This window comes from Fistularia commersonii, chromosome 29, assembly GCF_037954325.1.
Source record: "Fistularia commersonii isolate RoL2024-O1a breed Wild chromosome 29, RoL_Fcom_v1.0, whole genome shotgun sequence".
NCBI lineage: Eukaryota > Metazoa > Chordata > Actinopteri > Syngnathiformes > Fistulariidae > Fistularia > Fistularia commersonii.
Genome location: NC_141312.1, coordinates 1,197,672 through 1,224,264, shown reverse-complemented (window position 1 = coordinate 1,224,264; position 26,593 = coordinate 1,197,672). Strand labels below are relative to the sequence as shown.

The window sequence follows — 26,593 nt, the reverse complement described above, 5'->3', positions numbered from 1 at the left end:
CCCAGATCCTCCAAATTCACCCCTTTTTCCCCCGAAGTCACGGGGCAGAAGCCGTCAACCGCCACAGAAGTCTCGCTGGGACATTTAATTATGGATTTTAAGAGTTTTGATTGACTCGCCGTGCAAGATTTATGTCTCTATTCATATTAATGTTTGCCGTTTTCAAGCTGTCGCGCGGCTCGCTCACTAAATAGGGCAAATAGCGAATGGTGGATTTCCCCCGGCGGTGATGAAATGCCCCTGTCGCGGACTCGCCGCGGCTGCAGGCGCAGATAAGCCGCAGAAACACCGGTCCTTCTTCCTCCGCTGTCTGCCGCTCGTCTCTCGCAGAACTCAAAACAATGTCATCATTTCCTCCCTCGTCGGCTTTTTCTTTTCTTTTTTTTCTTTTTTTTTTTTTTTTTTACGGGCCGTAAATCTCCGGCGCTGCCACGGGGCCCCGCGCCGCCGAATGTAACGAAATGAAGCGAGAACACGGGGCGGCAAAAGATCAGATCGGCCCCGGCCTGCGAGGTCCGACCTCCCGCTTTTATTACCTTTTATGATTCCGCCGGGTTTCCCCCCGAACGCCGCTGTAATTTGACATCTCGCTTCATCGCCTCGTACAAATGTTTCCCTCGTTCGTGCGACTATTCGGCTGTCAATCACCCGCCTGCCGTGACCTCCGCGGGAAAGAACGCTGTGACTTCTGACCTGTGAGGCCATATATATATATATATATGTGTGTGTGTGTGTGTGAGACAGGGCCGACGGCGAGGTGACTAATAACCCGCCACTCCGGGATGAGCTCAGTTTTTACAAAAGATGCCAGGTTGCCATGGTTACGCAAGCTCATTTCGCAAGGAAATAATGTCCGGCGAAAGCTGCGGCCCCGGGGCGCCGAGGGAGGCCGCGGACAGGAACCTGAGCATCACACACACACACACACACAGGAACGATTGAATGAGCGAACCGCTTCCTGGAGCTTGCAACGTGCACGTGGCGAGATGATTGGACCTCACCTTGCAGATCGGTCGGGTCCCCGGCGGAACCACTCATTTTCCACTTCCACTTCATTAACGTGGCTTCATCTCTTCTTCTGCCTTCTTTAGCTCGCCTTTTGCAACAGCGCCCTCTGGTGGCCGTTATGAGAACAACACCCCCCAAAAAAGATGAGTTCTCATTGACCCTGGAGCGGGTTTGAATGTTATCTCACACACACACACACACACACACACACACATGCACACATAAAAGAAGCCTTATCAGGCCATGCACAGATCAAGCGCACATCAGACCCCAGGCCCCAAAGAGCATTTTAAACACAAGAAATGAAATCCAGCGTGACTAATCTGACCCTCACACATATTTTATTGGATGCATTCGTAGCATCTGCAGGAAATAAAGAAGACGGGAAATATATGGCTTTCAAATACATAAGAAATACAGAAAAAAAAAAAACAGGGAATTGTGGAAAATAAGGACGAGATGATCGACGTCACATCGTCGTCTGTGGGGGTCGTTGAAAAACATTGAAATGCAAAACAAAACAAAAAAAAATGATATTCTTCGGAAAAGCACGAGGAATTATTCACCACTTCATCCACGGTGTGTGTGTGTGTGTGTGTGTGTGTGTGTGTGTGTGTGTGTGTGTGTGTGTGTGTGTGTGTGTGTGTTGGGGCAGCGCTGGATCTCAGGAGGCTTTTAGAGACGACGACGCTTTAGATTTGATCACCTTTGACCTCCTGCAGTTTCACTTGGGTGACGAGTGTGTATTCAGACATACCTCAAATTCATAAAGTCTTCTTACACACATCTTTATTGAAAGGGCACAAGAAAGTGTGTGTGTGCGTGTGTGTGTGTGTGTGTGCGCTCAGGCTGGCTGGAGAAAATGAATAATTGAAATGTCTTTTCAATGTTTTGAATAGAACACACGTGTATATGTGTGTGTGTGTGTGTGTGTGTGTGTGTGTATTTGTGTGTGTGTGTGGACCAGCGCTGGAGGAGGTTCTTCTCACAATGAGCTGAAGACCTGACCTACTTTGATGCTCTTCCCCCTTGCGTGCACACACAGATACACACACACACACACATGCGCACACACACACGTGTGCACACATGCACCGTCACCGTCGTTCAGAGAAGATGTGGACGTTCCTCTTGGAGAGTGAGGAGGATGGAGAGGATCAGGGGTCCTTCAGAGGGACAACACATGGTAGATGTTCTAGAGGTGAAGATCTGAGGTTGGAGGTCTTGAGGAACCAGAGAGGAGGTCTGTGGATGCAGGAAAGGGTTTGACGGGCGCAGATGATCGGTTGTGACCTGCTGGAGGGAGCAGATCATTTAGAGCCTTCAACTTATTTGATTTTCTTCCCGAGGATGAGGGCGGAGAACCTGAGGAGAACATTCAGACCTCACCAGAAGCTGGATCCTGACCCTGGACCTTCTCACCGCGAGGTGACGATTCCAATCCTCTCATGTGATGTGATGAGATCATCTCAGCTCTTCTCTGCTGGACACGTCCAGCAGGGGGCAACAGGCCGCAAGGCATGAAACATCTTGTCTCCTCAGCAGTGGATGAGATGATGGGAGGAGATAAGGCTGCCGGGCATCCGTCACACACACACACACACACACACACACACACACGCACAGAGGCAGGTAGACCATCGCACCCTCTTGTGAAGTCCAGCTGAATCACCGGAGCTTCGGCGGCGCCGTGAGTCACGGCGTTACAGGATGTGTGATTCACTGTGACGTGGTGATGGAGAAGGTGGAGAAGGTGGAGAAGATGGAGACGAGCCGCCGCTGTCAAACATCCTGTCTGCTGACCTCATCGCCGCCGCCGCCGCCGCCGCTTTGAACCTTCAGCGTCCTGAAAGTTGTTGACGAGGCCTGGCGGAGAGCTGGAGTTTCTGCAGGAGTTGCGTTTCCAGCGGCGCCGCCGGACCTTCTGGTCTTCTGTTCTTCTGGTCTTCTCGAGTCGACCCTCGGAAAGCTCTTCCAGAACGTCGGTCTCTTTCGCAAGATAAACAAATCCAGGAGTGTTTTGTTTTTATACAAATATTGTGTTGCTCCGCGCTTTTCCTCAGCCGCATTGCAAACTCATCTCACAACGTTTCTGGTGCTTCTCGAGTCTTCAGGGCTCGAGTCCAAGCGAGTCATTTATGGTCAAAAGCCGACGTCGCGTTGGACGCCGTCCGTCAATTCAGAGTTGAAGTGAAGTGAAAGTCCGATTCCGAGAGGAATCCGACTCGGGTCCGGCGTGACTCGAAATCTGAGAAGAATTTGACGAGTGTCCAACATGATTCAATCTGAGAAGAATCCGATTTGTGACCACGTGACTCGAAATCTGAGATTCTGACTCGAGTCACGAATCAAAATCTAAAAAGAATTCTATTCATGATTTGAAAACAGAGAAGAATCTGATTCCTGTTCTGAGTGACTGGAAATCCGAGAGGAAATCGGACTTGTTTTCAACATGACTTGAAATCTGAAAGGTTTGACTCGTGTCCAACGCCATTCAGCATCTGAGAAGACCGACCGGTGTCCTGCATGACTCGAAATCTAAGAACCCGGCTCGCGTCTGACATGAGTTTAAATCGGAAAAGAATCCGATTCATGACCAACATGATCTGCATCCAATGTGACGCAAAATCTGAGAGGAATCTGAGCGACTCAAGTCCAACGTGACTCGAAATCCAAGCGAACTCGAGTCTAAAATCTGAGACGAGTCCGACTCGTTTCTATCATGACTCGAAATCTGTGTCCAACGGCATTCAAAATCTGAACCGATCGACCGACGTCCGACACGACTAGATTCGGGATTCCTGTCCAGCATGACCCGAAATCTGAGACGGGTCTTACTGGTGTCCATGTGACTTAAAATCCAAGAGAAATCTGACTGGATCTGGTCGGCCAGTCATCTTTTGGTCTTGTGGTCGTGTTGTGAAACAGGAATCTCATTTGTGTTGTAACCCGTCCCCGGTCCTTCCCATCTGCATGACAAGACAGGGTGCGAAATCTTCCTGGAGGAGGTGACTATTTTTTGGTTCACAGGCATACCGCTCGCACAGATCATCGGAGTGCAGTGTCCTCCCAGTTGCTCAGAAATGACAAATAAGTTTATTCGGTGGCACAAAGGCCAGAAGGTCACTGGTTCGACCTCTTCCTTTGTTGAGTCTCCATGTTCTTCCTGTGTCTGCGTTGGGTTCCTCCCACAGTCCAAACACATGCAAGAAGTTCACCGGAGACACCGGAGTTGTATGCTTCTACGTGAGGAATGGATGCTCGCGTGTCCTTGTATGATGTTTGAATGAGAGGGGCAATAGTTGTATGTCTCTAAGGCGACTGGTCCAAAGTGCATCCCGCCTCTTGATGGATGGCAGCTGGGATAGGCTCCGCCCCCCCCGGCTCCAGTATGGATAAAGGATATATATGGAGATAAAGGATATATGGCGCGTTGGATCCTCTTGAAGTAAACATTTATTCGTCTGATACAAGTCAACCTGGTTCTTCTTTCTGGATCCGTCCAGCATTGCCTTTCCTTGACATGTTCAAAGCTGACGAGATGCTTCATAGGGAAGGATGGCGTCCCGAATGCTGTAAGGACCACTCCATCGCCCCCATCCGTCCATCTTTCGTGGCCTCAGAGGCCCGGATCTCCCCCTCCCTGGCCACTCGATCCGGTCCCCGAGTCATTACCGGACCAGCAAAGAGTCCCAGGTCTTCCCAGAGGACCTCCTCGCGCCGGGACCTGCCCCGGACACCTCACCCGGGTGTTGTCCTGACCAGACGCCCGAACCACCTCATTGGGCATTGAGCGCAGGCTCTCCGGCCACCCCCTCTCCTGACTCGGTATTTTCCAGTTTCGTTTACGTCATGAATGATGGTTGTGAGAAGACGTGATGCAACATCACCGATGAGCGGGTCATCAGCGATGTGCGAGTCCGCAGGCGTGATCGCAGGTGACTTGCGCCTTCTTTGGCCATTTTTCCACGGGATGCGAAGGAAACGGACACATTTTGGATGTTTCGAAAAACCCAGCCATCTGTTACCATCCCAAAGGAACGCGCCAAACGTCCATTAGATGTGCATTTCATCCGCGCCAGATGTTGTCCGTTTCTTCGACCTCCAGAATGGTGACTAATCGTCCAAAGCAACGGAGCGCGCCGGCCTCGGTAATGGTCCCGATCGCAAACTGCAAACAGAACCTGACGCTGAGCAGGCCATGTTTGGAATGATGTCTCCGGGAGCGCTGCCAAGATGGTCATCTAAAAGCCTGCACGTACTGGTGCATGCTATGCTATGCTATGCTAACAGGAAGTAGTTCAGATGCGTAAGCCGTCGGTGAGGAGCCACTGGAATCAGACGTTCTTCATCACAAAGCATCGGGAGATCTGGTAGAAACATCTCGCCAGCTTTTATTTACTGTTTTCCAGTGCTGTAGCACGGGAAGTCAAGCAGAAGCTCGGAGGAGGATGGGTGTGTGTGTGTGTGTGTGTGTGTGTGTGTGTTATCTCGCTCCACCTTGTTCATGCTCCCATGGCTCACCGGTGTGCCAACCTGGCATCCATGAGATTCCAGGAGTGTTCAAAAGGAAACATCTCTGTCGAAAACAGCCGAGCTGATTCTATTAGCATTCCTGTCAGCGAATTAAAAAAGCAACGCATTCCTCACGAAGCCATTGACCCTAATCATTTATTACAAATATTTTCATGCCGGAAAACAAGAAGATTCCTGCAGGAGACAAGCTCGGGCGGGACCTCTGGTGAAGCCTCTCCTCCAAACACACCCTCGTCGCCTCGAACCGTCGTCCGCAAGCTGCGATTGTCCGTCACCCTTTGAATAGTCGTGCCTTCATCGGTCGGCTCGTCATCTGTGCCGCTTCTCCTGGGTTTCTGGGCCGCGATGGGGTTGGAGTCCGTCCCGGGCGGGGATTGGAAAAGACCGGGGTTTCCAATGAACCTCCGACATGTTTTTGGACGGTAGAAACATGGCCGCACATCAAGGTTGATGAGCGCGCTTTAATCGATTCAACGTTTAGCATTCAATAAGCGACTGCGAGTCACGCCGTGCCGATCGTTCCGCTGGAATCAGATCATCCGGGTCAGGGGTCGGCGACCCGAAACACCCAAAGAACCATCTGGACCTCGGAAAAGAAAACACTGGGAGCCGCAATTACTTTTTGACGTCTAAAATAAAGGTACCACTGTATATATTGCTTTTTATTACCTTCACACTTTGTATAAACAAGTGTGTCGTGTGTTGCTTCTGAAATTCACAAAGTATTATGGAAAAAAATTAAATTTTATTTATGTAATGAACTCATTTTGAGCTTTGGGCTTTCGGAGCCTTGACCTGAATGTTAAAAATAAATTGGGAAAAAAAATCACTGTGTCAGTAAACAATAAAAAATGAATATTTGCAAAATATCTTCATAAATATTACTTGATTTATGGGACTTCTGCTCCTGAACTTCAGCGCACAGCATCTGCAAATCAAGACTTTACCGGCTTCCACGAGTGTGACGTTATTTTGAGCGGCGAAAAATAATAAATATAATTTTATGTAATATTTCAAGATCACAATAATCTTCCAACTTAGGGATAAAAGTCAAAAAAAAGGAATAAACACAAATGAAATACACTTCAATTAAATATTTATCATTTATTTTACCAAGCCGCTCGGAGCCGCGGTGTAAAGATGGTAGAGGAGCCGCGGGTTGCCGACCCCTGATCCAGGCCTTCGGAGGCTCCGAACCTGGAGCTTCAAACATTTAAACCTCTGGGACGAGGAGAGGAGCCTCCTTGTGGTCGACGCTGTGCCCGTCACCCTGCGTCCCGGTCCGATCCTCCGGATGCTTCCGCTGAATCGAACTCTTTTCGGTTTCCCTTCCCGATGCCGAGGGCCGGGGTGACTCGTCCGCCGCGACCTCCGAACCGCAGATGTTAGCTGAGTTGAGGGGAAGCCGCCAGGAGCGGTGGAACAAAAGGGAATTATAGCGTGACTGGGAGGCGCAGATGGAAGCCCGAGCGCCAGATCAACTGCGGGGGATTTAAATATTGGACTTTCTGCTGTTTCTCATCTCGCCGGAGCTTCTCGCCAGCAGCCCGGCGCCGGATGATTGGAAGATATCGACCCCGGACGTGACGAGCGGCCGCGCGGAATCTGCATCCGCCGGAAAAATCTAAAGAGCTGTGACAAACGACGTTGGGGAAAAACAAAATCGGGAAACAGGTGACGGTTCAAACGCGGACGCGAGAGCCGGAGATCCCCGGCTAACGAGGCGGCGGCGGCGACCTTTTCAGTTGAAGTCTCGCCTCGTCCCAGAGGTCCTTGTCTGTAAATCATTCCCAACATCTTGGTCTGAAGAGCCGTGGGCCGCGCCGCTCGGGAAACACGTGGGTGTTCGGCATTACAGAAGGCGACACCGGGCGGAAACCTGAAACTGAAACCCGGGTCCATCTACGGATCGTCTGAGATTTCCTTTAAATTCTCCTTCTTTCATCAGGAAATGAGCGCAAAATGAACACAAGCTGGCCGATCTGGTTCCACCAGCGAACCCTGGACGTGCACCGAAACCCCGAACACCTCACGGGTTCTTGCACGACGTTCGGTGCAGATATCCTGCATGCAGAACTTCGTCTTGACAGACTTCAGATTCTAAACGGCCTCCTGGACGTCGTCCCTCCGTAATGGAAACATCGAAAGTGGCGTTTCCAGGCCGGAGGCGAGCTGGGACGCATCGCCCGTCGATGTTGCGCATCTGCACGCCCGCCATCTGCTGCGGTGACGGCGAGGAAAAGAAGAAAAACACATGGAAATGGTGGGATTCTTGCACGTGCACACACACACACACACACACATACATACATACACAAACATACACACAGGCTCCAGGCGTTTTATCTTTCTCCAGTAAGTTTTATTGACAAAAAAGTCAGAATGGAAAAATTGACCCTGCATAATTTTACCTGCATAAATACACACACACACACTCGAAGCTGGAATCAAGATATTATACATTGTACATAAAGACAAAAGCAAGATACAACTTTTCCATGCTAGACAATAAAAAAAAATACTGATTGTTTTCCTGCTTGTTTTCCAGTCAAACGCAGTCTTGTTGATTTTAAAGTCTTTTAAAGTTTGTGTTTTTATTTCCCAGCAGGCCATAAATAACATATTCAGTGTTTCCAGTGTTTGCGTCCCCACCGCGGCCACTAGGGGCAGCGCTGAGCTCCCCTCGTCCTGCAGCTCTGCTTGTAAAACATCAACAACTGGTGCTATTTAAAGTTGTTGTTTCTAAAAAAACAATCCTCTCACGCCAAACCGCCTTTGTTTGACGTGACGGCGCTCGTGTCTGGGTGTGATTATTTTTCATCCGGTCGCCACAGCAACGCCCACGTGACACATCACAGATGGCACGGTGGCGCCGGGTTTGTCGTTCAGGAACGTCCATAAAAGCTCCGGTTTCCATTATTCTCCGCGGCGCTTCTCGGAAAACTAACGGGATAACTTTTCAAGGCGAATCCAAGAACACAAACCCCCAGAAGGACGGCAACGTCGGCCGGATCCGCTTGGCTTGATTTCCTGAAATTCCTCCGTCCCGGCGCGCTCTTTGTCATCTGGGTTTTATTTACCGAGCCGAACCCGAACGGACGGGTTTGTATTCATGGCGCGGCCTCTCGACTCAACGCCGGCCTCCGGGGCTCCGGCGCGGTTCAAAACAGGATTTGCACGGCTCTGTTCAGCCGTTCACCTGCGCTCACACACTCCGTGGCGTGTGTGTGAGCTGAACTGATCGATGACACAAGCAGTGACAAGGCCACTGCAGGCCTTATGTGTGTGTGCGTGTGTGCGCTTGATCTTGTCAAAATATTTTCCTTCCATCCCTCTCAGTCAACAGACTATAATACATCCCGATGAATCGTAATGCTTTACATGTATATATATATCAATAAAAAAAAAGGTTTGTTGAAAACTTAAATTATTCATTCATTCATTGGTTCATCCGGTCAGGGCGTCGGGGGGAGCCGCGTCTATGCCAGCTGTGATTGGACGAGAGGTGGGTTCGCCCTGGATCCGTCACAAGGCCGCAAATAGAGACAAGCAGGCGTTCACCCTCTCATTCACACGACAAATAGAAATATACAAACGTTCACGGGTCGTAAAGTGACAAAACTCTCCACCCTGTCATTCACGGGTTATATATTCACATGCAAGCGCTCTCATCTGCATGTAATATAGAGACATGCAAGCGTTCACACCACATATAGAGTTTGACCACCATTCACTCGTTCATTCATGGGTTATATAGCGACATAAAGCTATTCACCCTTTCACCCGCAGGTTGTATGTAAACATACAACCGCCGCATCCACATGTAATACACCGTTCAAAAAAATAAAGGGAACACTTAAAAAAACACATCCTAGATCTAAATGAATGAAATATTCTTATGAAATACTTTGCTCTTTACACAGTTGAATGTGCTGACAACAAAATCACACAAAAATGATCAATGGAAATCAATTGTATCAACCCATGGAGGTCTGGATTAGGAATCACACTCAAAATGAAAGTGTAAAAACAAACTCCAGGCTGATCCAACTTTGATGTAATGTCCTTAAAACAAGTCAAAATGAATCTGTGTTGCTTCCTGAGTGGACACTATGATTTCACAGAAGTGTGATTGACTTGGAGTTACATTGTGTTGTTCAAGTGTTCCCTTTATTTTTTGAGCAGTATATAAAGATTTAAAACCATTCACACTAGAGTCATGCAAGATTCATCCTCTCATTCCCAGAACACAGAGATTTACAGCCGTCCGTTCATTCGTTCATTCATTAACGCGTCATGTAGCGACATAAAGCCATTCGTCCTCTCATTCAAACGGCAAAACTTAAATGATATGATTCAATTTTGAGTATTTACAAATCCCGATTCAGTGTCTGGAGATGTTGGCCTCCGCTCTCCGGCGCCGACGCGTCTCACTTGGTGGCGACGCCGGCCTCCTGTTTGTTCTGCTTCCGGCGCCTCCACAGCAGGACGGCGAGCAGGAGGAGCAGCAGGAGGGCGGCGGCGCCGACGCCGAACCCCACTTTCAGAGGCAGGTTGGCGTCCCGGGGTCGGTACGTGAGGCAGGAGGGCCCGCTGTCCCCGGCGTCGTTGACGGCGACCACGCACACCTTCGTGATGTGTTCGATGTCCCCCAGGGCGCCGCTCCTCCGGCCCCCGTCGAACCTCCGCCTCTGCTCCCCGCCGACTTCCACGTAGAAACCCGTGACGTAGGAATACGGCGCGCACCAGCGGGCGACCACCTGCGAGCCGTTCCAGGCGACGCTCTTCAAGCCGGGCGCCAGCGGCAGCTCGCGTTGCAAGGTGGAGCCGGGGCAGGAGCAGCCGCTGGCCCGAGACAGCTCCAGGCACGGTAGCTGCTCCTCCGCGCACGGGTCGTATTGGCATCGGATGTTTACTGGCGGCACGGAGGCCTTCGTCACGGAGAGATCCTTGTCCTCGTACTCGCCCTCGTAGTACTCGTCGGGGGGAAGATCGGTTTTCGGGTCGCCCGTCGGCGGGGGAGCGGAAGCTCCCACCAGGAGCAGGATCAGCCCCGTCAGGGGGAACGTAAGGCGAGCGCCCGCGGCCATCGCTCCGTCGGTTCCTGCGGAGGAGCTCGGTTAGCGGAACGTGTGACGGAGACGAGAACTTTCAGCAGGAATTTCACGCCGGTCCTCCTTTCGGCCGTGAACTTACTTCACCCGCCGCCGCAACCACTAATTAGTTGATTATTCTGATTTTTGGAAGGGCCTCGCGACTCATTCAGCATTCCTAGCCATATTGCACAACCATCAACACACACACACACACACACGCCCTGGACATACTGTAGCAGCTCCTCCAGGCAGATCCAGTTACAGGAAAGCTGGCCGTTTGATTTCCACAGGAGAAGCTGGACCCGGTGAAACGCTTTCCACTGGGCCAAACAGAAGCTCATTCAGCCAAACCTCACAAAGCAGCGCTTTGTCACCCGGGATTCTCGTCGCCGGGGAGACCGAGAACGTCGGCTGGACGTACCTGTTGGTCTTGGACGTGACGTGATATCAACAAAACCCCGCAGCAGCTCGCCGATCTTCTCTCCTGCCACTTGCTCTCGCCTTCTTTTTTATGCTCCCTCCCTCCTCCCCTCCTCCCTCCCTCCCTCATTCTTCTGCGCCGGCTCCACCTCTCACCGCTGAACCCTTTAGTAACGGGTGAGTGTGCACGCTATTAGCGGTAGCAACCCCCCCCCCCCCCCCCCCTTGAAATGTAGCAAATTTCTGGCAAACATCTGGATTCCAATGACATTCCAGCCCAGGTTGGGTCCGTGACCTTTTCGTTTTCCTCTTCCGAGCCCAGATGGGGCGAAGTCTGCTCCGATTCTTGGACGTGATTCACCGCAACATGTCATCCCTTCGTGCCGCTCACCTTGCAGAGCCCACCCTCTTGAAACGCATGACATTCCTGGAATAGATCTGACTGGACTTGTAAGAGGACCGGAAGAAACCGCAATGAGATCCCATCCCAGATGCAAGCCTTGATCTAATCTAGCAGCAATTTTATCAAACCGCCTCGTTTCCCAATCATCTTGCGTACATGGTTTCGGGGTGACGGTGCAGCCAGAAATACACCGGCTGTTCTCGGCACCGATGAACCCCCGTCCTCCGTGGTTCCCCGCGCTCCCGCCCGCCACGAACCCGGTGCCACCGCGATTGGTCAAACAAGCGACGGCACGTTTCCTTTTGTCCCGTCGGGACCTTTATCTACCGGCTCGGTGTGGTTTCCAGCTCAGAGCCGCGGTTCCGGACGCCGAGCCTTTAGCAAACGCTCGCCGGCGGCCTGGAATTCCGGGATAATCCGGCAGCTGACCTGCCGGCAAACAAAGGCCGGATTATCCGGGACGACTAGCGGGAAGTTGCGTGTCGATTTTCTCAAATGTAATTTATTTGACCTCTTTCAGTCGCCGTCTTTCCATACCAGATCATTTGGACGTCTCGCCGTTGCCGACCGCCCGGGGACTTGTTTTTTAAGCGGTGTCGTTACTTGGGGAACGACGAGAGCCAGAACCAACAAGGCTACGCCCCGGCGTGCTACGAGACGTGGCTTAAAAACCCCGAAAGTGTCTTCCCTTGGGGGACAATTCAATTGCATTTTTCATATTTCGCTAAACTCTAATTGTTTTAAAGTGTTCAGCCTCTGCAGGAGTTTCACAGGAGAAACCAACAATCCGTCCACGAACCCGGCCGAAGGCGGCCAGCATCTCACAGGACCATCAGCCCGGAGGATGAAGAGCGGCGGGAACACGAAATGCGTTGGAGGGGGGAGGGGTTACATCACTGTGTACATTCTGGGCCACTTACGAAATGTCTTCGGTTCAGACGGGACTGTTTACACAAACTGGTGTCCACGCTCAGGAAGAAGGTCGGGGTACAGTTTGTTCGGGAAACATCCTCTGAAGACGCGTCCGCCACGACCGTCCCGTATCTCAGGGTGACCTGGGTCTACTCTACCGCTCGTCGCGCCATTAGACGATCTGCGTGACGCCAACGATGGCCGAAATGTTCGGGATGCGACACGACTTTGGGCGGTCGGTCTCTGTTTTCCGCGCAATGCGCCGTTTCAGATTTTCCCCGACCGCCTCTTGCCAACCCCCTTTGCAACTCAATCCCAGGAAATCATCCTCGTCACACAAGAAGGTCCTGTCACAGGAGGAAGACGTCCGCATTTCAGCCCATGTGATGGAAAACATGAAGGGTGCTCGAAGCGTGCCCGCGCCTCCCTCGCCGGGCCGTGACCGGAATACAGAAGAGTCGGGCTGGAGGCGTGCGCCGAAAAACAAGGCTCCGCCGAGGGCAGGGCTCGGGAAGGGGCTGTGAAAATAATGACGGCGCTCGAGGGCAACTCATCCGCTTCCTGACGTGCAGCTGCGTGGAGAAGAGGCCGCCGGCCGACCCCGGATCCACTGTCCTCTTCCTCCCGGCGCAGCTCGTTCTGGGAATCCGCCATATCGATCGCCGAACACACGACTCTCGGTTCTTCTATTCCGACGGTTCTGGGCGGCGGGGAGATGTTAGCAAGGCGCTAACTGGATAAATGGGAGGATCCGGGGATCCGAGCGTCGACCTTTCCATTACGGGGACAGCTAACTGAGCTGCAGACAAAAAGGTGCCTGGAAAATACCAAATGCTTTAGATTTTCAAGAATCAACAAGCTTCCAGTCCAGATACGGCAACTGTTTGGTGCTAAACTCATCATAACTTATCACACTATTGTGCACTCCTTACCTCACTTGTTACTAAGACACTTATAGTTTTATCACTTGTTTACTAAGACACTTTATAGTTTCACTGAGACACTTCATAGTTTATAGTTTATTTTATTTCTAATTCTGCCTTTTCTTTTTATTATTTATTACTGTTATATTTTCTGTAACTCTGGCACAACAATTTCCTTCGGAATTAATAAAGTTGTTCTTATCTTATCTTATCTTATCAACATTCCCGGTTCGACACCCGACTCCTGCCAGTGTGTCCAAGTGTTGTTGAGCAGGACGCCGAACCCCTAACTGCTCCCCTGGCAACCGCTCAGGGTTCATCCATAATGAAGGAATTTGCCGCAGGGGATAAATAAAGTATAGATTATAATTGTTATTGTAAAATAAAACAGAAACTCAAGTCTCAGCTTGAATGATTTCCTCAGATGAGTAACAGAGTTCGTGACTGCGTTCTGACTCAAGTCCAGCCTGGGTGACCCCTGTGCCGACATCTGCCCGACCCGTGGACCCTCCTGTCTGCACGTCCAACGTATTAAACTCCAGTATTTCCTCAGCCGAAGGACAGGCAGGAAACGACGTCCCAGAATGGCGTCGTCTAATGACAAATCAGGCCTCCTGACTCTTCTGTCTCTTTCCTGAGGTTTGGCTCTGAGAGGAAACACTCAAAACATAAATCCTGGCGAGGGTTAAAAAAAGCATCTGTCTTAAATTAAAGGCCTTTTTTAAAAGCTTTTAAACACATGGCCATAAAAATTCTGCGTTTTAAGCACTTTTTTAGAGGCAATTTATTTTATCTGATCTGTCTATCTGTCTGGAATTTCCCCAGAGGTTTCCATTGAACTCTACGTGCCGCTTGTGAATTAACAAGTCACTTCCCTATGTTACTTTCCATAGGTTTGGAAATTGAGGAAGGAAATTTACTGCTGACAAAATATTCATGAAAAACACAACCATGTTCATTCTTTTGTTGGTTATCTCTGCTGCTTATCCTGCAGTCAGGAGGCTGGGGTTCAATAAAAATGTTAATTCCACTTATTTATTGTGCATTTTGCTCTTTCATCCCTTATGTATTATCATTGTGATTATGTATACTATATAATTCAATGGATTCAAGTGCAACAAAATTTAGAGATGGCAGCTCTCGGGTGCAGTGGCATCAAAAACAGACAAAAACAACCTTAAAAAGCAGGACACAGCACAAGAATACAACGATAGCAGCATCTCTTGGTTAGAGAAATGAGAAGCTGTCAATGACGGGTGATGGATGCTGCGGATGCTTGGGTTCAGGTCTTCAGGCGGATCCATCCTCCGCCCGGGCAGAGACGTTTGGAGGGGAGATGCATGGGATGTGTTCCTTTGCTCCAGAGGGGTTGATCTAAAAAGCAGACTGTGCTGCCTCCCTGAGTCCAGAGCCAGAAGCAGCACAGAGCGCCGCCCGGTCTGCACCTTCTGATCTGGGCATCTTTATCTGGCCTTCCTGCTGGATTCCTCTCAGGTCAGGTGATATGAAAATTGCCAAATCATGCTGTGAAATTCTACTGCGGACAAATAGCAACCGGCTGTGGACGTTTTCTTCTGCCAGGGGGTCAATGATCTGCTGGCTGCTGACCTCTGACCTCTGACCCCTGTATGTGTTGTCAGATCCAACTGAAGGCAGAGACACATGGGGAAAATTATCCCTCAACTCCGATTGGCAGGATTCAGACACCCAGCTTTTGGTCTGATAGATATAAAAGGGTTTATAACATTTTTTTTGCATCTTTGATTTATTGTGAATCTGTTTGATGTATTACTTTGACGCGGCACCAGAGTTTTTTTTTGAAATTACTTCAAAAATGACCTCGTGGACTTCTTCTGTTACTACAACTTTTAATAATTATAGGATAAGATAACATCATACTTTATGGATCCCCATAGCGGAAGTTTGTTTGTCGCAATAGCACAACAATAACAATATCAATGAATATTAATATTAATATAAATAGGAGACAATTAAAAAGACAAAGACAACAACAAGGATAGTAATAGATAACAGAATGACAACAAGGATAAAAAATAAACAGAATGACAACAAGGATAAAAATAAACATGATGACAATGGAATGACAACAACAAGGATAAAAAAACAATAAATAACAGAATGACAGCATGGATAAAAATAGATATCAGAATGACAACAATAAGGATCAAAATAGAAAACCAAAATGACAACACCAGCAAAAATTGCTGAAACTAAAAAACACCCAAAAAGTCAACTTTTCTAATTTTGTTCGGGTTACTTTGTCTTGAAAAAATATTTTTCATTATAGATAGATAGATAGATAGATAGATAGATAGATAGATAGATAGATAGATAGATAGATAGATAGATTTATAAACGCCAAACAGGGCGCAGCCAATCATCAGATGAGCCTTTCTGACGTCATCTTTCTGCGACAGGGCCTCTGCGCACAACGGCGACTGCGGTGCGATCCCTCCGCTGTAGTTCTGTGGCTGCTGACCGGGAAATGGGTGAGTGGTCGCGGACGGCGGCGAGCGCTACGCGTCGTAACGGAAAAGTACGGACTTGAAGCCGATGTCTATTTCCGTGGCGACGCTGCCGAATCTCCATTTTTAGCACGGAGGGTGTTTTTTTTTGCCCCCCACCGACGGCAGTCGTTAGCTGAAGCTAGTAGGCTAATGCTAGCTAGCGGAGGCCCGATCACTAGCATTGTTTTCATAAAGCGGATGTAACCGGCTCCGGCATTTCTCGCCTCGCTGAACCCGCATGGTTCATCCAGCTGGTTCGAAAGCCGCCGCTTCGATCGTATGAACTTGTGACATTGCCTCTAAAACGAAGAGCAACCCAAGTACGGTGGAACTATGACGTCCAGGCGGGGAGGCTACACCGGCGGCATGGAGTCGCCCTCCGCAAACCGAAAACAAAGCATCATCAACGTCTCCGACAGAACCGGGTCGGACTGCTTCGACCGCAAACCCGACAAGTCCGGGTACGGAGCCCCGCACGGCAGCGTGACCGTGACGTCCCTGAAGTCCAGGCTGGCCCCGACTATCCAGACAGCCATGTCCGCCGCGGTGGACACGCTCCTGGGGGAGGTGGTGCTGGTGCTCAACGAGACCCAGCAGGAGCTCCTGCACAAGGAGCAGGAGAACGAGAGGCTGAAGGTGCGTCTGGAGGTTTCGGAAAGGGAGCTGAAGACCCTGCAGGAGTGTCTGTGCAGCGCCCAGAAGCTCATAGACCAGCTGCAGATCTCCTACACCGGCCCCCAGGCCATCAGCCAGTCCGTCTTTGCACCATCACTCTCTTCCATGAGCTCCATGGCCTCAGGCCTGGAGCGGGACCAGCAGAATGCGCGGAGCGTCAACGGGCCCGGCGTGGACCTGGGTCTGGGCGGCTCCGTGGACGAGTCGCTCCACGGGTTCGAGGCTAAAGACGAGTACAAGATGTGTCAGCTCTCCATCCAGCCGGACGGCTCGGTGACCAACCACGCTCTGGACTCCTTCGGCGCCGACACACACATGGGCTCCGACACCAGCCGGCCCGGTAAGCACACACACACACACACACACGTATCGCATCTCACTGGGTCCTTCCGGCGCTCTCATTGTTTGTCTGTTATATTGTTTGTGTGTGACTGCTCGTATTCCAGGTTTGCCGTAGGATCGATCGGAGATCACAGAATCCAATCAAGCTTGACTTTCGGCTCCATGCTTTGGCACCTCAAACTCTGAAATCCAAATACTCCCGTTGCCCGGGTAACGCCTCATTGACAGAGAGGGTTCAGTGGGGGATTTGAATGTCTGGCATTTCCCTAATCTAATCCTAACATCACAAATGGGTCATTAATGTGCTCCCGCCCCTTAAAAGTGTGATTTCACACATTGTGATATTCATTTGCCAGACCTCAGGTCATTTCCTCAGCGTTCAGACGTCCCGGGTGACTATGGCGTCCAAACGGACCGTGATGCAACCTTAAATCACCAGAACTAGATAAAATTAGCACAAAAGACCTCGAATTAGCCGGGGAACCGTCTGAAACGACAATTATGAGTGGGCGAGACGACATGTGCTTTTTCTTGATTCACGCCCATCACGTCACGCTCAGTCATCGCCCTCGTTCCCGCTCGCTGACAGCTGTTTCCACTCCAAACCCAACCTGGCGACAGGGAGGTCTCGCTCCGTCTGAGCAGCTTCTTCCAAAACAAAAGGGTGTGACTGTGAACGGAGTGACATCAGCGTCCCCTGGGGTTTAAGGGAAAGGACCTAAGAACAGACGCAACGCTAAGAATCAGCAAATATTCAGATTCTAATGTGGAAAGTGTTTAACAAGGATCGTGCAAAGAGCGAATCCAGAAAGCGAAGCGAGTTTAAAATGTCGGTCATGGTGCCGGAGGTGATTTTGTCCAGTTGTTCTTTGCTGATCACTCTGCGTGCTGCGGTCTGTCCCCAGATGAGAGGAACCCCGCGGCCCCGGGGCCCGGAGGGGCGTCCAGGTTCGAGATCAAGGAGGAGCAGGGGTCCGGTCAGACCGGCTGGAAGGAGTCCGGGCTGCGCAACGACAACAGGGCCGGCGAGGGGGAGCAGCCGTCGCACGGCGTGGGAGATCTGGGCTACGTCCCGGTGGGAGAAGGCGGTGGAGCCCAGCGGCCCTTCGCCCACCCGCTGCGCCACCAGAGGCCCGTCAGGGATTGCGGCGTCGCCCTGCAGCAGGGCGTCCTGGACGAGCAGAAGCCGCTGGCTCGGACTCCCGGAGCCGGGAGGGGGGAGGGCGTCTCCCCGGGCCGGGCGGAGGACTCGGCGGGCCCCTCGGCCGGGGACGCGGCCGGGGATCCGTCCGGAGACCGACCCCACCACTGCTTGGAATGCGGGAAGACGTTCCGCCTGATTTCCAGCCTGAAGAAGCACATCCGCATCCACACCGGGGAGAAGCCCTACCCCTGCGGCGTCTGCGGCCGCCGCTTCCGCGAGTCGGGCGCCCTCAAGACTCACCTGCGCATCCACACCGGCGAGAAGCCCTACTCCTGCTCGGAGTGCGGCAACAGCTTCCGCCACCTGGACGGTCTGCGCAAGCACCGGCGCACGCACACGGGCGAGAAGCCGTACGTGTGCGCCATCTGCGGGAAGCGCCTGAGCCGCCTGCAGCACCTCAAACACCACCAGCTCATCCACACGGGCGAGCGGCCGTGCTGCTGCCCGTTCTGCAACCGCAGCTTCAAGGAGCCCGCCGCGCTGCGCAAGCACATCCGCACGCACCGCGAGGAAGGCGGCCACATGGCCGTCGGCGTCAGCGACGACGCCGACCCGGACGCCATCGACGACATGAACAACCTTCACCCGGCGGCGCCGTCCCCGCAGATGAGGTTCGGGGAGTGGGGCGCGGAGGAGGAGGACGGCTCGGTGGTGGACTGTGTTTAGACGGAGGAGCGTTGGTTCCTGTCGTGGCGGAGGACCGCCTCCGATGGCGTTCGGTTCTCCGTCGCCTCCGTGACACGCGGCCGCTCTCGGCGGCGCCGACGGTTCATCCGCTGGGCGCTCTGCAATGATTTGGCATCGATTTAAAAAGCGAAACGGGAGCCGAACCCCCCCGAGGAGAAACAAGTGACCTGAATCTTCTCGGCCGGAGCCGCCTCCTCGTCCGGACTCCAGTCCGACGGCGGATTTGTTTTTGTCAGTTGTTTTGCGCCCAGAACCGATAGGGGACGGGTTTGTGCTTCGGGCCGGTCTTTTGGAAACAAAAGGGCGTTAAAAAATTAGTTAACCAATATTTCCAACTCGGCGGGAAATTTAAAAAAAGGCGCCTTTAAAACTCAATTCAGAAAACCACCTCGCGGTTCTTTTGACTTAAACCTGCGCCATTGGTTTTCTATAAGCAGGATAAATGTGTTCGTCCCCATCCAAGGTTTGGGGAAGGTTGGGATTCGTAATTTTCCGAATGATTTTCTAGGATTTCCCAAACAAACCTCCCCGGCCCAGTCCATCCGAAGCCGATTCTCGGCTCATCCGCGTGTTCCGACTCTGCTGTGTGATTTTTCCAGATCTGAGAATCAGCCGCGATCAGTCATGGACACCAACTCTTTTAATATTTGATTTAATTTATCGACCCTTAAAACCGACACTCGTTTCTTTTCATTTTAAGCTGCGTTGATCCCGTGAAGCACAAGCGTGGGACGGCTCTGCCGCGCCCCTCTGTCCAGACGCAGCGCAAACCTCATCGCATTTTCGACGCTCTCATTTCACAACTTCCCGTCGTTTTACCCCCCCGCTCGCCGTCTTTCCACGAAACCTTTTCCAGAGCGCCGCTGGAGCCCTGCTGCCGCGGCTCTGACTGTAAATAACAACGTAGTTGTAGCCATTTTAATGAGGGTTAACATTCGTGGAGAAGTTCATGTGCAACTATGGCTTTTTTTTTTGCTTTTTTTTTTTTTTTTTTAGATAAGTAACGTGCTTTTAAAAACACCAGTATGCTAACCGTCAGTGTAAATATATATATATAATCCCATGAAACGGCTTCCAGGTGTCCGACACGACCGCATCAACGCCCTCTGGTGTCGCCTCTGCATCCAGTCTGTGTAACATCTCCAGCGCTGGGCGCGTGATGAACATCTCCCGGAAGTCCGGTCACTCGCGTCCGGGGTCACAGAGGTCTTTGCATGCGGGTCGGAAACCAACGCCAGGAAGTCGGTGTTTAAATGTGAAACGAACGAAGCTTTCGTCGAAGCCTCCGAGTCCGGGTCGGAACCTGCACGTGGGCGTGACTGTATTGCGGAGGCCTCGTTTCTACTCCGTTGAATCCATGCATAAAGATGAGAAGCTCTTACTTTCAGAGGGTGTTTGTGTGTCTTCTGTCGTCGCAGATTCATCGGCTTCAACTGAAAGTCACACGCGGTTTTAGATTTACTGCTTCCTGGCAGCTCCATATCAGCATCCTTCTAACCACGTCTTCTCCATCCCTCCTCTGTCCACGTGGAAACCATCTCAGTCTCACTTTATCTCCAGAACTTCTACCACATGCTGGCCTCCAGATGGACTTACTCCCGCTCCTCTACGTCCTCCTCGCTCCCAAAGAGGAACTGTGACATCTTCATCTCCAGCCTCCAGCTCCGCAACAATGCAAAGTGGCTTCAGAGAAGTCGGGATGTTTTGTAAGTGTAGAGATGTGTCCCGGAGGCGTTCTTCATTCTGTTTTTCAAGGAATTAAAAAATGCAGGTATAGAAAACACAGAAATTAGAAGCTGAACTCAGAGTAATGAAAATATATGGGGCTATGAAACGGAATTTTATGCAGAAGTAATTTTTTTTTACATTTAAAAAATATGGATAAAGAAAATCAGAATGATAAAAATATGAGAATATAAAAAGTACTTCTACATAGAAGTATTTTTTTTTAATTTAAATAAAAATACGCTTAAAGAAAAACAACAGCTGAACACAGAACAGTTTAAATATGGGAATAAAAAAAGGAATTTTATGGAGAAGTGTTTTTTTTTTTTCAATTTAAATAAAAAATGCCCTTGAAGAAAAACACAAAAGCTGAAGTCAGAATAATTAGAATGTGTGAATATAAAATTTTATAGAGAAGTGAATACAAAAGGATATAGAGATGAGTGAATGATAATCATTTGAATTTGGAGTATTTTTAAATAAACATTCTAAGGCTACATTTCAGGCGCAAACTGGTAGGGAGACAGAAAATCAGTTGAACAACGTCGTTGCTGGACACAACAGATGTTGAGATGTTAGAAGAAGTTTACTGAGCTCAGAAAAATACATTTAACGTCAACTTTTCGGCCAATAGAGTGAAATAATGATGTCACCGGGAACGCCTGAGAGGCAGCTGGAAAACGACTTGGCGGTTGTGGTGTTGTTGTTGTAATACCCACGTCGGCCACAAGAGGGCGCCACTGTACCATCTCACCCGGAAGGAGCATCAGGACACGGTCCGTTGGCGCCCCCTTGTGGCTGAAATTGGCATTTCACCAACCCTTCTTCGACTATGTTGTATTTTCTTTTTGTTTTCTCCGATTTTATGACACACTCACGGAAAAGACGAAGTTGAAAGGTGACATTCGGGCTTTAAAAGAAAATATCCACATTCAGCAGAAGGGCGGCAGCACCGTACCTCAAGAAGTATCAGGTTTTACTGCTGCGTTGACATTCGCCCGGTCTGTAAGAAAAGTCATTTAAATGACATTTCATTTCCTGAAATAGTTTGTCAGATTGTGAGTGTGTGTTGCTGTGCCACGGAGCCGCCCAGCTCCTGGCCCTAAATAACACGGTGCTCTTCTGCGCTGAGTAATAACAGCTGTGTTCGTATGCGAATGTTGTTTGCTATCACCGGGGGCCCCGGAGGTCTGCAGGGAGAGAAGAGACCAACCCTTTCAGGGTTTTATTTCAGCTTATCTCACGTATTAAACTTAACGGATGCTGCCGGATTTCACGCCGGATTTTAAAAGGTTTTATCCGTGGAATGGAGGATGAAGTCGGAGGTGGAAGAAGAGATAAAACCCCGAGGCAGATGCAATGAGGCCCTCAGTATGTGCACCTGCAGCCCCGGAGCAAAAATACACCGCTCACGCTTCATGAAGTGCTTCAAAACATGCAATCGTCCTCAAGATCTCCATTTTTGAGAAGATCTGGGTTGAAGGATGCTGAGGTTGGAGCTGCAGATGGATGGACAGTTGATGGAGTTGATGGACGGTCCTTAAAGTAGAATCCAGACAACCAAAGATAAAGCTGGACCTTGGCAACACTCTAGCTGTGTGTGTGTGTGTGTGTGTGTGTGTGTGTGTGTGTGTGTGTGTGTGTGTGTGAGAGATCTGACCCGCCGCTAAAGTCCTTGGGAAAGGTTCTCACTGGACACTTCTGACTTCTTCCTTCACCTTGTACGTTTTGGACAATCCTGCATCCTGCTGACACACACTGATGGTGAAATTCTGGTGTGTGTGTGTGTGTGTGTGTGTGTGTTGGCAGCTGATGATGCTGAGCGCTGCAGGCCGGTAGACATGTGAGCGCGGCCTGTGAACCCTCTGCAGGGCCGTGCAGTCATTTCCTCTGCGACTGAAAGTAAACACTCTCCTTCGGAGAGAGGAAGTGACTCAATACTTTCTTCCTCACTTTCTCCTCTGGACCACGTGACTCCTCACAATGCCTTTTCTCCAAGCCTTTGTTTTCACCGCGGCACATTTTTATCTCCCGCACTCACTTTACCCCGGAGCGAGAGGCACAATCAGCCCGCTATCTGATCCACTGGATAATTTTTGCATCGGTTGTAACTCCAACACTAAATATTGTCTGTGCACGAGAGGGCGAATGGGTGCATGTCCATTTATAGACATGTGAATGAGAGGGTGAATATGTGAATGTCTGTATTTGATGGATGAATGAGAGGGTGAATATGTGAATGTCTATATATATACACTGCTCAAAAAAATAAAGGGAACACTTAAAAAACACATCCTAGATCTAAATGAATGAAATATTCTTATGAAATACTTTGCTCTTTACACAGTTGAATGTGCTGACAACAAAATCACACAAAAATGATCCATGGAAATCAATTGTATCAACCCATGGAGGTCTGGATTAGGAATCACACTCCAAATGAAAGTGTAAAAACAAACTCCAGGCTGATCCAACTTTGATGTAATGTCCTTAAAACAAGTCCAAATGAATCTGTGTTGCTTCCTGAGTGGACACTATGATTTCACACAAGTGGGATTGACTTGGAGTTACATTGTGTTGTTCAAGTGTTCCCTTTATTTTTTTGAGCAGAATATGTCTATATATAAATGTGGATGAGGGGGTGAATGGTTGTACGTCTATATACATGTGAATGAGTGTACAGTATTTCTATATAAAAATATAAATGAGGGGGTGAATGGGTGAAATGTCTGAATATAAATCAATGAGAGGGTGAATGTTTTTGTCTACATATGATGTGTGAATGAATGAGTGAATGGTTGTGCGTCTCAATGCCGAGCGAATACATGGTTGTTTGTCTACGTGAATGAACGAGTGAGAGGTTGCACGTCTGTTTGTGGTCCCGCGATGGATCCAAGGTGAACCCCGACTCGGGCACAGCAAGAGCCGGGATCGGTTCCGGCCCCCCGCCCGTTATTCTCACTGCGGGACGTGCGGTGGAGAATGAATGAACGACATAAGGACGGTCTTTAACTCCTGTGTTGCATTCAGGGACCTCTCCTGCGTGGAAATCAAGACGCCTCACGCTGCAGAGGAAGGGGTGAATCTCCGAGCGTTGTTGACGAGAGGGGCGTCCGGAGCTCCGGAGGCCGCCCGAGGTCAGACGGCCTCCCGGGAGCCGGGGGCCCCACATACAATCTGGAGCGCGGAGTCCCGCTGTGCACTAATATTTGATCGCCGCCTGCGTGTGCAGGTGGCGGCGGAGGGAGGAGGCCACGCTTAACCTGAGAACATCATGGAATATGATGTTATCATAACCGCTGGAATGTCAGCGGCAACGGAAACCAAAACACGCCTGCCTTTCCTGAAGAAGAACAGGAGGCCGGAGGAGCCGAAGGACACGCCGAACCCTGGAAGGTCTAATATGAGGTCTGGATGACTGGGTGAACGGTTGCATGAGGAGTGAAAGAGTGAGCGAGTGCCTTTCTGTCTGCGTGATGCTTGAATAACAGCGTGAACGGTTGCGTGTTTCTATCTGGCGAGTTAATGAGCGAATGAATGGTTGCGTGTGTCAACATGAGGGAATTTTTGTTTGTCCCAGGAAGCGGCAGGTGAACGACAGGGTGAATCCTTGCACGTCTAGACATGATGTTTGAATGAGTGGGTGAACGGTTGCATGTTTGTATGCGATGAGTGAGTGACAGGGTGAACGCGCTTCTAGATGATATTTAAATGAGGGGGTGAGCGATGTGTGTCGCTATATGACGTGTGAATGAGTGAGTAAATGCTTATATATCTGAATAACAGGGTGAGCGGTTGCGTGTGTCTACATGACGTGTGAATGAGGGAGTGAAATTTGGATATCTTTATGTGGCAAGTGAAAGACGGGCTGAATTCTCTTATTTCCCCATAATATTTACATGACTGAAAGCTTTTATGTCTACATGAGGTTTGAATGAGAGGGTGAACGGAAAAGAGCTTGAATGACTGGATGAATCTTCCTTCCTTCCTTCCTTCCTTCCGGGTCTGGAGGTGAACCGTTCACTCGGCGTGAACTTCGGCGGGTTGCAGGAGTGACGCGCACAGCTGCGCGGACGCGGCGAGGTTTCTGCAGAGAAGAAGAAGAAGAAGAGGAGGAGGAGGATCAGGAGGAAGAGGAGGAGGAACCAACAAGCGAAGCTCTGAGCTTTGCTCCCGCGCCGCCCGCCTGGCGCTCGTCCAGGACCTCCGGAGGGCCGGGCCTCCACCTTCTCCTCCTCTCCTCCCTTCTTTCTCTCCCGCAGCCCGCATTCTCTCTCTCTCCCTCCTTCCACTCTCCCTCTCTCACACGCAGAAAAGCAACCAGACGGCACGGAGGGGGAAAAGCGAGCTAAAGAAGAGAAAGAAGAAGAAGAAGGAGCGGGAGAAGTTGAGCCGGAGGCGGAGAAGGTCCTCCAGAGATGCGGCGCTGCTCCCCGGGCCAGGCGGGTTCCTCCGGCGCGCCGGGGAAGTGAAAGCCCGGGAGGAGGTCTTCCACCTTCGCCCTGGACCTCTCGGAGGCCCCGCGGAGGGATGCCAGGATGCCCCCGCCGCTCCTCCGGCTCCTCCTGCTGCTGCTGCTGTGCGCCTTCGGCCCGGCGCGCTGCGCGGAGCGCGTCGCCGCCCGGGAGCGCTTCAAGGTGGTCATCGCGCCGCTCATCTGCAAGAGGAGCTGCCAGAGGGGCCAGTGCCAGGACACCTGCGAGCAGGGCAACAACACCACGCTGATCGCGGAGAACGGACAGGCTGCGGACACGCTGGTGGGCCAGGGCTTCAGGGTCGGTGAGTGGAACAGAGGCGCGATTAACCCGCCGTGGGTTCCCCTCTGTGCAGGAGGGGCAGGAGGAGGAGGTCCTCCCGGGGCCTCCATGAAGGGACTGTTTGTGGAGGCGTCCGCAAACACCGCGAGCGAAATGTCGTGGCGATCGGAGCACCTTTAACCCCGGGGCCTCGCGGTCGGAGAACGTCCGACGTCGGGCGGTTTAGACGAAAAGCAGAGGTAGAGGTGCTCCGGCTTCTTCTGCGGATGTCCTCAAGCGTCCCCCCGGTGGAGATACAGGCCGGAGGGCCGGCCGTGGCCCTCAAAGCCAACGTCAACAACGTGGCCCCGGGAGCGGCGGTCCGAACGTTCTCCAGGCCTCGAACCCAGAAGGTACGCGGGCGGTAAACAAGACTTTTCGAGACAGAAGACGATGTTCTGCAGATACTGCACCGGGTAGGACTAGCGCAGACCGTGACCTCCGGTAGATACGTCCACGCCGTGTACTATCACAGCGTTTGTGGTGTGGAGAGGATGCTACTAATATTACTCCAGGTTTTGACTGCTGTGTAGTACTCAGCGCGTACCGTAGCAGAAATACTACAAACTCGGGGCACTCGTGGACGAAGCGTGTGGTACGGCGGTCACGTGGTACCGCAGTAAAATATATAGCATAGTAGAGATACTGGAGATATCGTGCTGTGGTTTAGAGCAAGTTGTACTGTACTACAGACTGAAGTACTGATGTGTAGATCGTGTACTGTAGCAGAGATACTGCACCATATCTCTTCTTGTACTCCACAGCGGAGGTTGAGTAGTTGACAAGATAGCACACGGTAAATATAACGTACTGTCGTTGAGATTGTGTCGCACTAGAAATGTCGTCCTCTGCTCCTGTGTGTCCACTGTAGTACTGGTTGTGTACTGCATCAAGTTGTTTAAGTATATATTGTGTACCGCTCTACGGGTAATGTGTAGTCATGGAGATAGTACAATGTCATATGAAGCAGAAATACTGTATCATAGCAGAGATGTACTATAGTAGAGGAAGTACACTGGAGGTAGCAGAGATAGTGTTTTATGGTAGAGATCATGTACTATATCCACATTGCGTACTCTTGTACACGTAGTGCATAGTAGTACAGATCGTGCACGGTAGTGTGGAGTGTATACTAGTAGATTGTGTGCAGGAGTTAAGATGATGTACTGTAGTAGAGACGGTGTACTGCAGGAGACGTGTACTATAACATGAATTGTGTATCGTAGCGGTGACAGTACACCGAAGCGTGGACTGTGTACTGAAGCAGACGGAGTGTATTGTAGCGCAGATGATGTACTACAGTAGATATTGGGTATTGTCGTGGAGATAGTACACTGT

General features: G+C 50.6%; 3 protein-coding genes across 4 annotated transcripts in view; 2 read left to right on the top strand and 1 right to left on the bottom strand.

Annotated features, from left to right (window-relative positions):
* Positions 1-7,889: 7,889 nt before the first annotated feature.
* Positions 7,890-11,173, bottom strand: LOC147216567 (LRRN4 C-terminal-like protein). Its single transcript, XM_086176866.1, has 2 exons — positions 11,062-11,173; positions 7,890-10,648 (listed from the first exon to the last, which is right to left on the bottom strand). The coding sequence occupies exon 2, from the start codon at positions 10,632-10,634 to the stop codon at positions 9,975-9,977; it is 660 nt and encodes a 219-aa protein (XP_086032992.1). The 5' UTR covers positions 10,635-10,648; positions 11,062-11,173; the 3' UTR covers positions 7,890-9,974.
* Positions 11,174-15,745: 4,572 nt separating this feature from the next.
* Positions 15,746-20,121, top strand: LOC147216566 (uncharacterized). The gene is made up of 2 exons (XM_086177415.1): positions 15,746-16,841; positions 17,749-20,121. The coding sequence occupies exons 1-2, from the start codon at positions 16,160-16,162 to the stop codon at positions 18,711-18,713; spliced, it is 1,647 nt and encodes a 548-aa protein (XP_086033541.1). The 5' UTR covers positions 15,746-16,159; the 3' UTR covers positions 18,714-20,121.
* A 4,641-nt stretch (positions 20,122-24,762) lies between these two features.
* The window catches only part of ltbp3 (latent transforming growth factor beta binding protein 3), a 33,638-nt gene continuing 31,807 nt past the window's right edge, over positions 24,763-26,593 (top strand). For both annotated transcript variants that reach the window (XM_086177414.1, XM_086177413.1), the window contains exon 1: positions 24,763-25,238. In XM_086177414.1, coding sequence (XP_086033540.1) covers positions 24,998-25,238 — 241 coding nt within the window. In that variant the 5' untranslated portion in view covers positions 24,763-24,997. The remainder of the gene's footprint in view (positions 25,239-26,593) is intronic.